We start from the raw sequence: 13,549 nt of genomic DNA, 5'->3' as shown, positions 1-13,549 counted from the left end.
TCACTAGTGGATCCCATTTTTTTCCTTAGCAACCAAATACAGTACCCTAGCAACAGAGTAAACAAAGCCTTATATCTCCGCATCAGAACATCGTAGAGACACGGGGGTTGGACCGTTTTACTTGTGACTCGGAGTGTAATCACTGGGCACATCATTGGCCACTCCCAAGCCACGCCCCTAGCAACCAAATACAGTACCCTAGCAACAGAGTAAACAAAGCCTTATATCTCCACATCAGAACATCGTAGAGACATGGGGGTTGGACCGTTTGACTCATGACTCGGAGGGTAATCACTAGTGGATGCCATTTTTTTCCCTAGCAACCAAATACAGTACCCTAGCAACAGAGTAAACAAAGCCTTATATCTCCGCATCAGAACATCGTAGAGACATGGGGTTTGGACCGTTTGACTCGTGACTCGGAGGGTAATCACTAGTGGATGCCATTTTTTTCCCTAGCAACCAAATACAGTACCCTAGCAACAGAGTAAACAAAGCCTTATATCTCCGCATCAGAACATCGTAGAGACACGGGGGTTGGACCGTTTGACTCGTGACTCGGAGGGTAATCACTAGTGGATGCAATTTTTTTCCCTAGCAACCAAATACAGTACCCTAGCAACAGAGTAAACAAAGCCTTATATCTCCGCATCAGAACATCGTAGAGACACGGGGGTTGGATCGTTTGACTCGTGACTCGGAGGGTAATCACTAGTGGATGCCATTTTTTTCCTTAGCAACCAAATACAGTACCCTAGCAACAGAGTAAACAAAGCCTTATATCTCCGCATCAGAACATCGTAGAGACACGGGGTTTGGACCGTTTGACTCGTGACTCGGAGTGTAATCACTAGTGGACGCCAATTTTCTCCCTAGCAACCAAATACATTACCCTAGCAACAGAGTAAACAAAGCCTTTTATCTCCACATCAGAACATCGCAGAGACACGGGGGTTGGACCGTTTGACTCGTATCTCGGAGTGTAATCACTAGTGGATGCCAATTTTTTCCCTAGCAACCAAATACAGTACCCTAGCAACAGAGTAAACAAAGCCTTATATCTCCGCATCAGAACATCGTAGAGACACGGGGGTTTGACCGTTTGACTCGTGACTCAGAGAGTAATCACTAGTGGATGCCAATTTTCTCCCTAGCAACCAAATACAGTACCCTAGCAACCGAATAAACAAAGCCTTATATCTTCGCATCAGAATATCGTAGAGACATGTGGGTTGAATTGTTTTACTTTTGGCTTGGAGTATAATCATATATTGTCCCCCGAAATTTGCCACGGCAAGCACCACTTCACATTTTCTTCAGGAAATGTACCTATCTAGTTAGTGGTGCTTGCATTTATGCAAAGCATCACTATTACTATCTTGCATACTTATTAGTGGTGCTTGCATTTATGCAAGGCATCACTATTACTATTCCTCAGGGATATTATTATTATTATTATTATATTTTATTCTTACATCTGCACGTTTTTTCGGCACCTAACTCGTCCCGCACGGTTTGTCGTAGACCCATGAAAGAGAGCTCAAATCGACGGGCTTATTAAGGACACGACTGCTATGACTTTTATAAGCGATCGGGTGCAGGATTTTCGAAAGGGGGGCGAAAAACCACCCGAAAAATCCCATTGACTTAACATTGAGCCCAACTTTGACGAGTCATAGCTCCGCTCGAGGATTTTGTAGAAACATGTAGGTTACAACATTTGAAGAGGGTGGTAGACTCTGTAAGAACATATATCACAATGGGGTGTAAGTTGTACCCCTGGGGTGTAAGAGGCGCCCAAAAGTGCCCCAATGAAAAGTCAATGGGGTGAAAATCCCATAGACTTAACATTGCAAATACTTTGACGGGTCATAGGTACGAGCGAGGATTTCGTAGAAACATGTGGGTTGCTAAAATTAAAGAGGGTGCTAGACTCTGTCAGGACGTCCCCCACAATGGGGTGTAAGGTTACCCTAGCTACCATTTTGGGCACCCTAGCAACCTATCCCATAGACTGTCATTATAAAATGCCCGGATGGATATCTTTGCACCACAGTGTCACAGAGACATGGGGGTGGGCTCATTTTACTCAGGCATCCAATCAGTCTCTCAGGATCCTTATTGAGGTATTAAGCCACGCCCCTAGCAACCAGTTTTGAGCACCCTAGCAACATAAAATTCAAACAGTTATATCTCGGCATCAGAACATTGTAAAGACACGGGGGTTTGACCGTTTTACTCGTGACTCAAAGTGTAATCACTATGGGATGCCACATTTTTCCCTAGCAACCAAATACAGTACCCTAGCAACAGAGTAAACAAAGCCTTATATCTCAGCATCAGAACATCGTAGAGACACGGAGGTTGGACCCTTTGACTCGTGACTCAGTCTGTAATCACTATGGGATGCCAAATTTTTCCCTAGCAACCAAATACAGTACCCTAGCAACAGAGTAAACAAAGCCTTATATCTCCGCATCAGAACATCGTAGAGACACGGGGGTTGGACCGTTTGACTCGTGACTCAGAGTGTAATCATAATGGGATGCCAAATTTTTCCCTAGCAACCAAATACAGTACCCTAGCAACAGAGTAAACAAAGCCTTATATCTCAGCATCAGAACATCGTATAGACACGGGGGTTGGACCGTTTTACTTGTGGCTTGAAGGTTGATCATTATGGGATGCCAATTTTCTCCTTAGCAACCAAACTTAGTACCCTAGCAACGGAATAACAAAGCCTTATATCTCCGCTTCAGAACATCATAGAGACACGGGGGTTGGACCGTTTTACTTGTGGCTTGAAGGTTGATCATTATGGGATGCCAATTTTCTCCCTAGCAACCAAACTTAGTACCCTAGCAACGGAATAAACAAAGCCTTATATCTCCGCTTCAGAACATCATAGAGACACGGGGGTTGGACCGCTTTACTTGTGGCTTGAAGGTTGATCATTATGGGATGCCAATTTTCTCCCTAGCAACCAAACTAAGTACCCTAGCAACAGAATAAACAAAGCCTTATATCTCCGCTTCAGAACATCATAGAGACACGGGGGTTGGACCGTTTTACTTGTGGCTTGAAGGTTGATCATTATGGGATGCCAATTTTCTCCCTAGCAACCAAACTTAGTACCCTAGCAACGGAATAAACAAAGCCTTATATCTCTGCTTCAGAACATCATGGAGACACGGGGGTTGGACCGTTTTACTTGTGGCTTGAAGGTTGATCATTATGGGATGCCAATTTTCTCCCTAGCAACCAAACTTAGTACCCTAGCAACGGAATAAACAAAGCCTTATTTCTCCGCTTCAGAACATCTTAGAGACACGGGGGTTGGACCGTTTTACTTGTGGCTTGAAGGTTGATCATTATGGGATGCCAATTTTCTCCCTAGCAACCAAACTTAGTACCCTAGCAACAGAATAAACTATAGGTGCGTTCCATTCGACAGGGTCCCTACGGAGTGTTCCCTGTTCCCTACTCCCTGAGCACGGTATATCAGTTGAAGTGGACTTCACTGACAATAACCGCTCATTTGGAACGCCCTGCAAACGTCATCAAAGAAAGTCAACGACGGGGTCGCGCAGATTGATATAACATAAATAAATATAGGACTACATTCATATTTTAATTTTTATTTACTATCACATTTAAAATATGTACACTATACAATAAAAAAACATTGAGTACTATGTCATGAAAAACGTATGTTTATAATTGTACACTTTAATTAACTATATTGCTGCTATTACTTGACTATTAACAGAAATGAACTGCTGTAACTGTCATGCAAATATGAAAATAAACTTTTATTTGGTTTATATGTATGTATGTGTTTTTATTACAAACTTTTTAATCAATGGTCATATAATTGCATAGTGCTCTCGTGCGCCTTCTTCCCGCGCACAGACAGTCTGTGGTAAATAAAGAAAAATGGCAGAGCCTCATCTGCTTCTCGTCGCTTTTGCTTTATCATACCTATTTATAATCCGTAATGAATATAAAAGAAGACAGCGAAGGCGACGACTACTTCGTAAGAGACTGCTTCTGGCCATAACTTTTGAACGGGTGAGTTAAGCAACTAGCGCGACCTTCTGGACAGATTTGTAACTGCTAGTTTAGCACAGTTAAAAAGGTATATGAATAAATTTGTTTTATTGCCAGAAACAATATAAGAAGTGGCTTTATGTTAAAGTAGTATTATTTAATTATTAATTGATAATAATTTAACAAATTCACTTTTTATATGGTTTCTAATTAATTGAAAATAATTTAACATAAACCCACTTTTTATATGGTTTCTGGCACTATATCTCTAATTTTTTTTTACACAATATAGCCAAGTTAATAAACATAAGCATATAACCATATACATTTATATCAGTAATTCTAAATAGAATGATGTCACAAGTTTATTACAATTGATTAATGTGTGGCCCTGCATCTAATTTTGTAGGATGTAAATCCTGCAGCCTACATTCAAATGAACCCTACTGTGCCAGTGCTTCGTTTGTTTTTTGATGAAGAAAATGACACCAGACCAGATTATCGCCTTAGTCGTGAATCCCTGAATGCACTCTTGAGCATGCTTCACGAGGATCGACACCATGGTTGGGGGCAAACCATAAAGGTGCTGATATTTATATTCTGGTTGGCTAGCGGTACCTCCTACAGAGTTGTCTGCCGGGCGTTCTCTATACCCAAAACCACAGTCTTCCGCTCAGTAAGAGAGGTACTTGGGTCCCTCCTGCACCACAGAGGCAATATAATAAAACTCCCATCCACAGAAGATGCAAGGATGGCAGTAAGTGAAGGGTTTGCCAGGTTGGCAAATCACAATGCTTTCCTGGGGGCTTTGGGTGCAATAGATGGTTGCCATATACGCATAAAAGCCCCGGTGAGAGATGCCAACTGCTATTTCAACAGGAAACTTTTTCATTCTGTTGTATTACAAGCAATCTGTGACCACACTGGCAGGTTTATTGATGTGTTCTGTGGATATCCTGGATCAACACATGATGCCCGAGTCCTGCGGTGCAGCCCCATTTACCAGCTTGCGGCATACCCACCCCGTGGACACTTTTTGTTAGGTGATGGTGGATATCCCTGCATTGACAATCCCATCAGAATCATAACACCTTACAGGGAACCACTCCAGGGACCAGTGCAGGCCCGGTTCAATAGACACCATTCCAGGGCAAGGTGCATTATTGAGACATCTTTTGGCAGGATGAAGTGTCGTTGGAGAGCCATCTTTCTTCAGGCTCTTCCTTTGGATCAGTTGGTTGTCCCAAAAGTGGTAGTTGCCTGTACAATGCTGCATAACATCTGCCTTGGAGTTGGAGATATTGTGGATGAGCTGATGGAGCCTACCAGACCATCACATCATGTGGCAGAAAGTAGAGGATCAGCCACAAGAGATCAGCTTGCAGCCTTGGTTTCAGCTCCTGTGCAAAGACACATTGCCCTGCAACACCATGACTATGACTAAGGGATGAGAATTATATTTACCTGTTTGAATTTACTTGTTTGAATAGCTTAAAAAAAGGTTTGAATATAGTTGGTTAATTTCTAATTCTGATAAATTCTGTTATTTAGTTCTCATAAACATCTTTTAGATAATATTAAATGTTGTTATGTTTTAATATAGAAGATTGGATGAATGAATGAATCTGTGAACCAATACATTTTTTATTTAATGTTAATTATTTGACATACTCTATCTTTATGTGAATTAATGTTATGCAGTTATATTTTAAACATGTCAGTAGATTTTCATAAACAAATATAAATGAACAGCTACATACAGTTCCCCATAAATAAATGAATGAATAAACATTTGTGCGTCTGTTTGTGTAAAAACCTCAATAAAAATCACATACAACGTAAACAAAATGTAAAAACAGATATAGAAAGAGAACAATGCCTTAAAGACAAGGACTTATTTTTTCAAAAAAGACTCAAAGAGAGTTAAAAACCTCTCATTAAAGTCAGTAAATTGTTTCTCTCGTTCCTCCTCCTTGGCAGATTCCTCCCGGAGGAAATCTAAAATTTCAGTTGCCACACGTTTTTTTCGCCTGGTAGGAGGAATGCTGGATCTGATGGATGGGCCAGCGACTGAAGTCATGGGAGAAGGACCAGCGACCGAAGTCATAGGAGAAAGGCTAGCGACCGAGGCCACAGGAGAAGGGCCAGCGACCGAGGCCACAGGAGAAGGGCCAGCGACCGAGGCCACAGGAGAAAGGCTAGCGACCGAGGCCACAGGAGAAGGGCCAGCGACCGAGGCCACAGGAGAAGGGCCAGCGACCGAGGCCACAGGAGAAGGGCCAGCGACCGAGGCCACAGGAGAAGGGCCAGTTAGTGAGGCCATAGGAGAAGGGCGAGTTAGTGAGGCCATAGGAGGTGGGCTGGTGAAAAAAGTGGGTGAACTGATGGTCAGGTCCTCATTTGAAAGTAGGGATGACATTATTATTGGTGGTGTTATGGATGCCTTCTGACCAATCGCCTCATCCATGGCATTATACCATGGCCACGAGGTTGCCGTTTCCTCTCCGTTTTCTCTTCCTGACCCAGTTGGTGGGTACTTCAATTCCTAGAATGAATGCATGTGTTTATAGTTATTTTTAATTAGTGTATATTATATATTAAAACACAGATTAAAAGAACTATTATATTGTACTCCGCATAGTTGGACGCACAAGCTAATATTATAATGTCTTACCTTGTACTTTTTTTTCATGTTCTCCCACTTCCTAGATGCCTGCTGGACAGATACCTTGCCCTCTAGTCCCATCTTTTGAATCACTGTTCTGTAACATATGGAAATGAGTACATTTATATGTAAACATGTCATAGTAGAAATGAAGAAAGGCACACATAAGTAGTTTTATATTCTATAATTATCAATAGCACTTATTATGTAACCTACTCCCATCCATATTTTGCTGCATTTCTCTTCCCTGTAAAGAGATGCTCGTGTCGGCTCCTTAATTGGATAAACTCCACAGTTTGTTCTTTAGACCCTAAGCACACAAACACACAAACACACACACACACACACACACACACACACACACACACACACACACACACACACACACGTATCTAAGCACTATTTTACAACTACCTAAAATAAAATCAATTAACTTCACAAACTAGCTTAGCTGGCTGCATTCACTGAGGTAAATTATAATCATAAAAAGTATGTCATATTCATAACAATAACCGTTAAAAAAACCGATTTGTATAACAAAGACGAAATAAATAATACTTACACACATACGTAAACTCCTCCATAGTTCTTCTGACTGACCGTTCTGACTGCGATGACGTCATGCGCGCAAAGACAGTTGGGTGATTATCGCTCTCCACTTCCTGTTAAGTGATGTATCGATGTTCCCTGATTCCCTATGCCGTGCGCAGTGCCCTTCGAACTGAACATGTTCGCTCACTTCGGATTGGAATCTCACTTAAGATGGCGGAATACCCTGCGAAGTCCACTTCTCAGTCCACTTACGGTCGAATGGAACGCACCTAAAGCCTTATATCTCCACTTCAGAACATCTTAGAGACACGGGGGTTGGACCGTTTTACTTGTGGCTTGAAGTGTGATCATTATGGGATGACAATTTTCTCCCTAGCAACCAAACTTAGTACCCTAGCAACTGAATAAACAAAGCCTGATATCTCCGCTTCAGAACATCTTAGAGACACGGGGGTTGGACCGTTTTACTTGTGGCTTAAAGGTTGATCATTATGGGATGCCAATTATCTCCCTAGCAACCAAACTTAGTACCCTAGCAACGGAATAAACAAAGCCTTATATCTCCGCTTCAGAACATCATAGAGACACGGGGGTTGGACCGTTTTACTTGTGGCTTGAAGGTTGATCATTATGGGATGCCAATTTTCTCCCTAGCAACCAAACTTAGTGCCCTAGCAACTGAATAAACAAAGCCTTATATCTCCGCTTCAGAACATCATAGAGACATGGGGGTTGGACCGTTTTACTTGTGGCTTGAAGTGTAATCATTATGGGATGCCGATTTTCTCCCTAGCAACCAAACTTAGTACCCTAGCAACAGAACAAACAAAGCCTTACATCTCCGCATCAGAACATCATAGAGACATGGGGGTTGGACCGTTTTACTTGTGGCTTGAAGTGTAATCATTATGGGATGCCAATTTTCTGCCTAGCAACCAAACTTAGTACCCTAGCAACGGAACAAACAAAGCCTTATATCTCCGCATCAGAACATCATAGAGACATTGGGGTTGGGTCTTTAAACATGTTAGCTTTATGCTGACTTTATGCTAAATCATGTTAGCTTCATGCTAAATCAGGCTAGCTTTATGCTAAATTATGTTAGCTTTATTTTAAAAAGCTTCATACTTAAGCATACTAACAACAAGATAGCCTACTAAACCAGACTTCTGTCAAACTTCTGTCAAACCTCTGTCAAACTGTCTTAAACGTTCAGACCAGGCTTTGTCAAGCCAACATAAAGTTTGTCCTCAAACTTTAATATCTAGTTAGTGGTGCTTGCATTTATGCAAGGCATCACTATTACTATTGCTCATACTTATTATTATTATTATAATTATTATTATTCTTATGTCTGCACACTTTTTCGGCGCGTAACTCGTCCCGTACGGTTTGCCGTAGTCCCATGAAAGAGGGCTCAAATCGACCGGTTTTTTGAGGAGATGGTGGCTATGACTTTTATAAGCGGTCGGGTGCAGAATTTCCGAAAGGGGGGCGAAAAACCACCCGAAAAATCCCATTGACTTAACATTGCGCCCAACTTTGACGAGTCATAGCTCCGCTCAAGGATTTTGTAGAAACATGTGGGTTACAACATTTGAAGAGGGTGGTAGACTCTGTAAGAACATGGATCACAATGGGGTGTAAGTTGTACCCCTGGGGTGTAAGAGGTGCCCAAAACTGCCCAATGAAAAGTCAATGGGGCAAAATCCCATAGACTTAACATTGCAAAAATTTTGACGGGTCATAGGTCCGAGCGAGGATTTCATAGAAACATGTTGGTTACTAAATTTAAAAAGGGTGCTAGACTCTGTCAGGACGTCCCCCACAATGGGGTGTAATGTTACCCTAGCAACCATTTTGGGCACCCTAGCAACCTATCCCATAGACTACCATTATAAAATGCCCAGATGGATATCTTTGCACCACAGTGTCATAGAGACATGGGGGTGGGCTCATTTTACTAAGGCATCCAATCAGTCTCTCAGGATCCTTAAAGACTAACTAAGCCACGCCCCTAGCAACCACTTTTTAGCACCCTAGCAACATAAAATTCAAACAGTTATATCTCGGCATCAGAACATCGTAGAGACACGGGGGTCGGACCGTTTTACTTGTGACTCGGAGGGTAATCACTAGTGGGTGCCATTTTTTCCCCTAGCAACCAAATGCAGGACCCTAGCAACAGAGTAAACAAAGCCTTATATCTCCTCATCAGAACATCGTAGAGACACGGGGGTTGGACCGTTTGACTCATGACTCGGAGGGTAATCACTAGTGGGTGCCATTTTTTCCCCTAGCAACCAAATGCAGGACCCTAGCAACAGAGTAAACAAAGCCTTATATCTCCTCATCAGAACATCGTAGAGACACGGGGGTTGGACCGTTTGACTCGTGACTCGGAGGGTAATCACTAGTGGATGCCATTTTTTCCCCTAGCAACCAAATGCAGGACCCTAGCAACAGAGTAAACAAAGCCTTATTTCTCCTCATCAGAACATCGTAGAGACACGGGGGTTGGACCGTTTGACTCATGACTCGGAGGGTAATCACTAGTGGATGCCATTTTTTTCCCTAGCAACCAAATACAGTACCCTAGCAACAGAGTAAACAAAGCCTTATATCTCCGCATCAGAACATCGTAGAGACACGGGTTTGGACCGTTTGACTTGTGACTCGGAGGGTAATCACTAGTGGATGCCATTTTTTTCCCTAGCAACCAAATGCAGGACCCTAGCAACAGAGTAAACAAAGCCTTATATCTCCGCATCAGAACATCGTAGAGACACGGGGGTTGGACCGTTTAACTTTTGGCTTGGCGGGTATTCACTAGTGGATGCCATTTTTTTCCCTAGCAACCAAATACAGTACCTTAGCAACAGAGTAAACAAAGCCTTATATCTCTGCATCAGAACATCGTAGAGACACGGGGGTTGGACCGTTTAACTTTTGGCTTGGAGTATAATCATAAATTGTCCCCTGAAATTTGCCACGGCAAGCACCACTCACATTTTCTTCAGGAAATGTACCTATCTAGTTATTATTAGTGGTGCTTGCATTTATGCAAAGCATCACTATTATTATTGCAAAAATTATTATGTTGGCTTGACAAAGCCAACATACTGTTATTGTATCTAAGCTTATTAGTGGTGCTTGCATTTATGCAAAGCATCACTATTACTATTCCTCAAAGATATTATTATTATTATTCTTCTTTTTCTGGACACTTTTTCGGCGCGTAACTCGTCTCGCACGGTTTGGCGTAGTGCCATGAAAGAGGGCTCAAATCGACCGGATTATTGGGGAGAGGTGTGCTATGACTTTTATAAGCGATCGGGTGCAGGATTTCCGAAAGGGGCGCGAAAAACCTCCCGAAAACGTCCCATTGACTTTACATTGCGTCGAACTTTGGCAGGTCATAGCTCCACTCTAGGATTTTGTAGAAACATGTGGGTTACAGCATTTGAAGAGGGTGGTAGGCTCTGTAAGAACATGGATCACATTGGGGTGTAAGTTGTACCCCTGGGGTGTAAGAGGTGCCCAAAAGTGCCCTAATGGAAAGTCAATGGGGCGAAAATCCCATAGACTAACATTGCCAAAAAAATTTGACAGGTCACAGGTCCAAGTGAGGATTTCATAGAAACATGTGGGTTACTAAAATTGAAGAGGGTGCTAGACTCTGTCAGGACGTACCCCACAATGGGGTGTAAGGTTACCATAGCAACCATTTTGGGCACCCTAGCAACCTATACCATTGACTGCCATTATAAAATGCCTAGATGGATATCTTCGCACCACAGTGTCATAGAGACATGGGGGTGGGCTCATTTTACTCAGGCATCCAATCAGTCTCTCAGGATCCTTACAGACTTACTAAGCCACGCCCCTAGCAACCACTTTTGAGCACCCTAGCAACATAAAATACAAACAGTTATATCTCCGCATCAGAACATCTTAGAGACACGGGGGTTGGACCGTTTTACTTGTGACTAGGGGTGTAACAATTGGGCACATCATTGGCCACTCCCAAGCCACGCCCCTAGCAACCAAATTTGAGCACCCTAGCAACCGAATAAACAAAGCCTTATATCTCCGCATCAGAACATCGTAGAGACACAGGGTTTGGACCGTTTTACTTGTGACTCGGAGTGTAATCACTGGGCACATCATTGGCCACTCCCAAGCCACGCCCCTAGCAACCAAATACAGTACCCTAGCAACAGAGTAAACAAAGCCTTATATCTCCGCATCAGAACATCGTAGAGACACGGGGGTTGGACCGTTTTACTTGTGACTCGGAGTGTAATCACTGGGCTCATCATTGGCCACTCCCAAGCCACGCCCCTAGCAACCAAATACAGTACCCTAGCAACAGAGTAAACAAAGCCTTATATCTCCACATCAGAACATCATAGAGACACAGGGTTTGGACCGTTTTACTTGTGACTCGGAGTGTAATCACTGGGCTCATCATTGGCCACTCCCAAGCCACGCCCCTAGAAACCAAATACAGTACCCTAGCAACAGAGTAAACAAAGCCTTATATCTCCACATCAGAACATCATAGAGACACGGGGGTTGGACCGTTTTACTTGTGACTCGGAGTGTTATCACTGGGCACATCATTGGCCACTCCCAAGCCACGCCCCTAGCAACCAAATACAGTACCCTAGCAACAGAGTAAACAAAGCCTTATATCTCCGCATCAGAACATCGTAGAGACACGGGGGTTGGACCGTTTTACTTGTGACTCAGAGTGTAATCACTGGGCTCATCATTGGCCACTCCCAAGCCACGCCCCTAGCAACCAAATACAGTACCCTAGCAACAGAGTAAACAAAGCCTTATATCTCCGCATCAGAACATCGTAGAGACATGGGGGTCGGACTGTTTGACTCATAACTCGGAGGGTAATCACTAGTGGATGCCATTTTTTTCCCTAGCAACCAAATACAGTACCCTAGCAACAGAGTAAACAAAGCCTTATATCTCTGCATCAGAACATCGTAGAGACATGGGGTTTGGACCGTTTGACTCGTGACTCGGAGGGTAATCACTAGTGGATCCCATTTTTTTCCCTAGCAACCAAATACAGTACCCTAGCAACAGAGTAAACAAAGCCTTATATCTCCGCATCAGAACATCGTAGAGACACGGGGGTTGGACCGTTTGACTCATGACTCGGAGGGTAATCACTAGTGGATGCAATTTTTTTCCCTAGCAACCAAATACAGTACCCTAGCAACAGAGTAAACAAAGCCTTATATCTCCGCATCAGAACATCGTAGAGACACGGGGGTTGGACCGTTTGACTCGTGACTCGGAGGGTAATCACTAGTGGATGCCATTTTTTCCCTAGCAACCAAATACAGTACCCTAGCAACAGAGTAAACAAAGCCTTATATCTCCGCATCAGAACATCGTAGAGACACGGGGGTTGGATCGTTTGACTTTTGGCTTGGAGTATAATCATAAATTGTCCCACGAAACTTGCCACGGCAAGCACCACTCACATTTTCTTCAGGAAATGTACCTATCTAGTTATTATTATTATTCTTCTTTTTCTGGACACTTTTTCGGCGCGTAACTCGTCCCGCACGCTTTGTCGTAGACCCATAAATTAGGGCTCAAATCGACCGGCTTATTGAGGAGAGGTGTGCTATGACTTTTATAAGCGATCGGGTGCAGGATTTCCGAAAGGGGGGCGAAAAACCATCCAAAAAATCCCATTGACTTAACATTGCGCCCAACTTTGACGAGTCATAGCGCCGCTCGTGGATTTTGTAGAAACATGTGGGTTACAACATTTGAAGAGGGTGGTAGGCTCTGTAAGAACATGGATCACAATGGGGTGTAAGTTGTACCCCTGGGGTGTAAGAGGTGCCCAAAAGTGCCCCAATGAAAAGTCAATGGGGCAAAATCCCATAGACTTACCATTGCAAAAATTTTGACGGGTCATAGGTCCGAGCCAGGATTTCATAGAAACATGTGGGTTACTAAATTTGAAGAGGGTGCTAGACTCTGTCAGGACGTCCCCCACAATGGGGTGTAAGGTTACCATAGCAACCATTTTGGGCACCCTAGCAACCTATACCATAGACTGCCATTATAAAATGCCCGGATGGATATCTTTGCACCACAGTGTCATAGAGACATGGGGGTGGGCTCATTTTACTCAGGCATCCAATCAGTCTCTCAGGATCCTTACAGACTTACTAAGCCACGCCCCTAGCAACCACTTTTGAGCACCCTAGCAACATAAAATACAAACAGTTATATCTC

The 13,549-nt window shown here is 43.1% G+C and overlaps 2 protein-coding genes across 2 annotated transcripts in view; both read right to left on the bottom strand.

The window, feature by feature from the left end:
• farp2 (FERM, RhoGEF and pleckstrin domain protein 2) overlaps window positions 1–13,549 on the bottom strand; it is an 870,640-nt gene that overhangs the window by 232,572 nt on the left and 624,519 nt on the right.
• LOC135751935 (uncharacterized) lies at window positions 5,945–7,467 on the bottom strand. The gene is made up of 4 exons (XM_065270207.2): window positions 7,278–7,467; window positions 6,932–7,025; window positions 6,725–6,812; window positions 5,945–6,595 (listed from the first exon to the last, which is right to left on the bottom strand). The coding sequence occupies exons 1-4, from the start codon at window positions 7,336–7,338 to the stop codon at window positions 5,945–5,947; spliced, it is 894 nt and encodes a 297-aa protein (XP_065126279.1). The 5' UTR covers window positions 7,339–7,467.

The sequence above is a fragment of the Paramisgurnus dabryanus genome, chromosome 7 (genome assembly GCF_030506205.2).
Source record: "Paramisgurnus dabryanus chromosome 7, PD_genome_1.1, whole genome shotgun sequence".
NCBI classification, from domain to species: domain Eukaryota; kingdom Metazoa; phylum Chordata; class Actinopteri; order Cypriniformes; family Cobitidae; genus Paramisgurnus; species Paramisgurnus dabryanus.
The sequence above is the reverse complement of the archived record's forward strand: the minus strand, read 5'-3'. Positions and strand labels throughout refer to the sequence as shown.

What these genes read in the sequence shown, in the direction of transcription:
- LOC135751935 (XM_065270207.2), bottom strand. Translation starts at nt 7,338, where the DNA reads ATGACGTCATCGCAGTCAGAACGGTCAGTCAGAAGAACTATGGAGGAG. An exon ending in GGAGGAGTTTACGTATGTGT is followed by an intron (nt 7,026 to 7,277) that starts GTAAGTATTATT and finishes TTGTGTGCTTAG; the next exon opens with GGTCTAAAGAACAAACTGTG. An exon ending in ACATGAAAAAAAAGTACAAG is followed by an intron (nt 6,596 to 6,724) that starts GTAAGACATTAT and finishes CATTCATTCTAG; the next exon opens with GAATTGAAGTACCCACCAAC.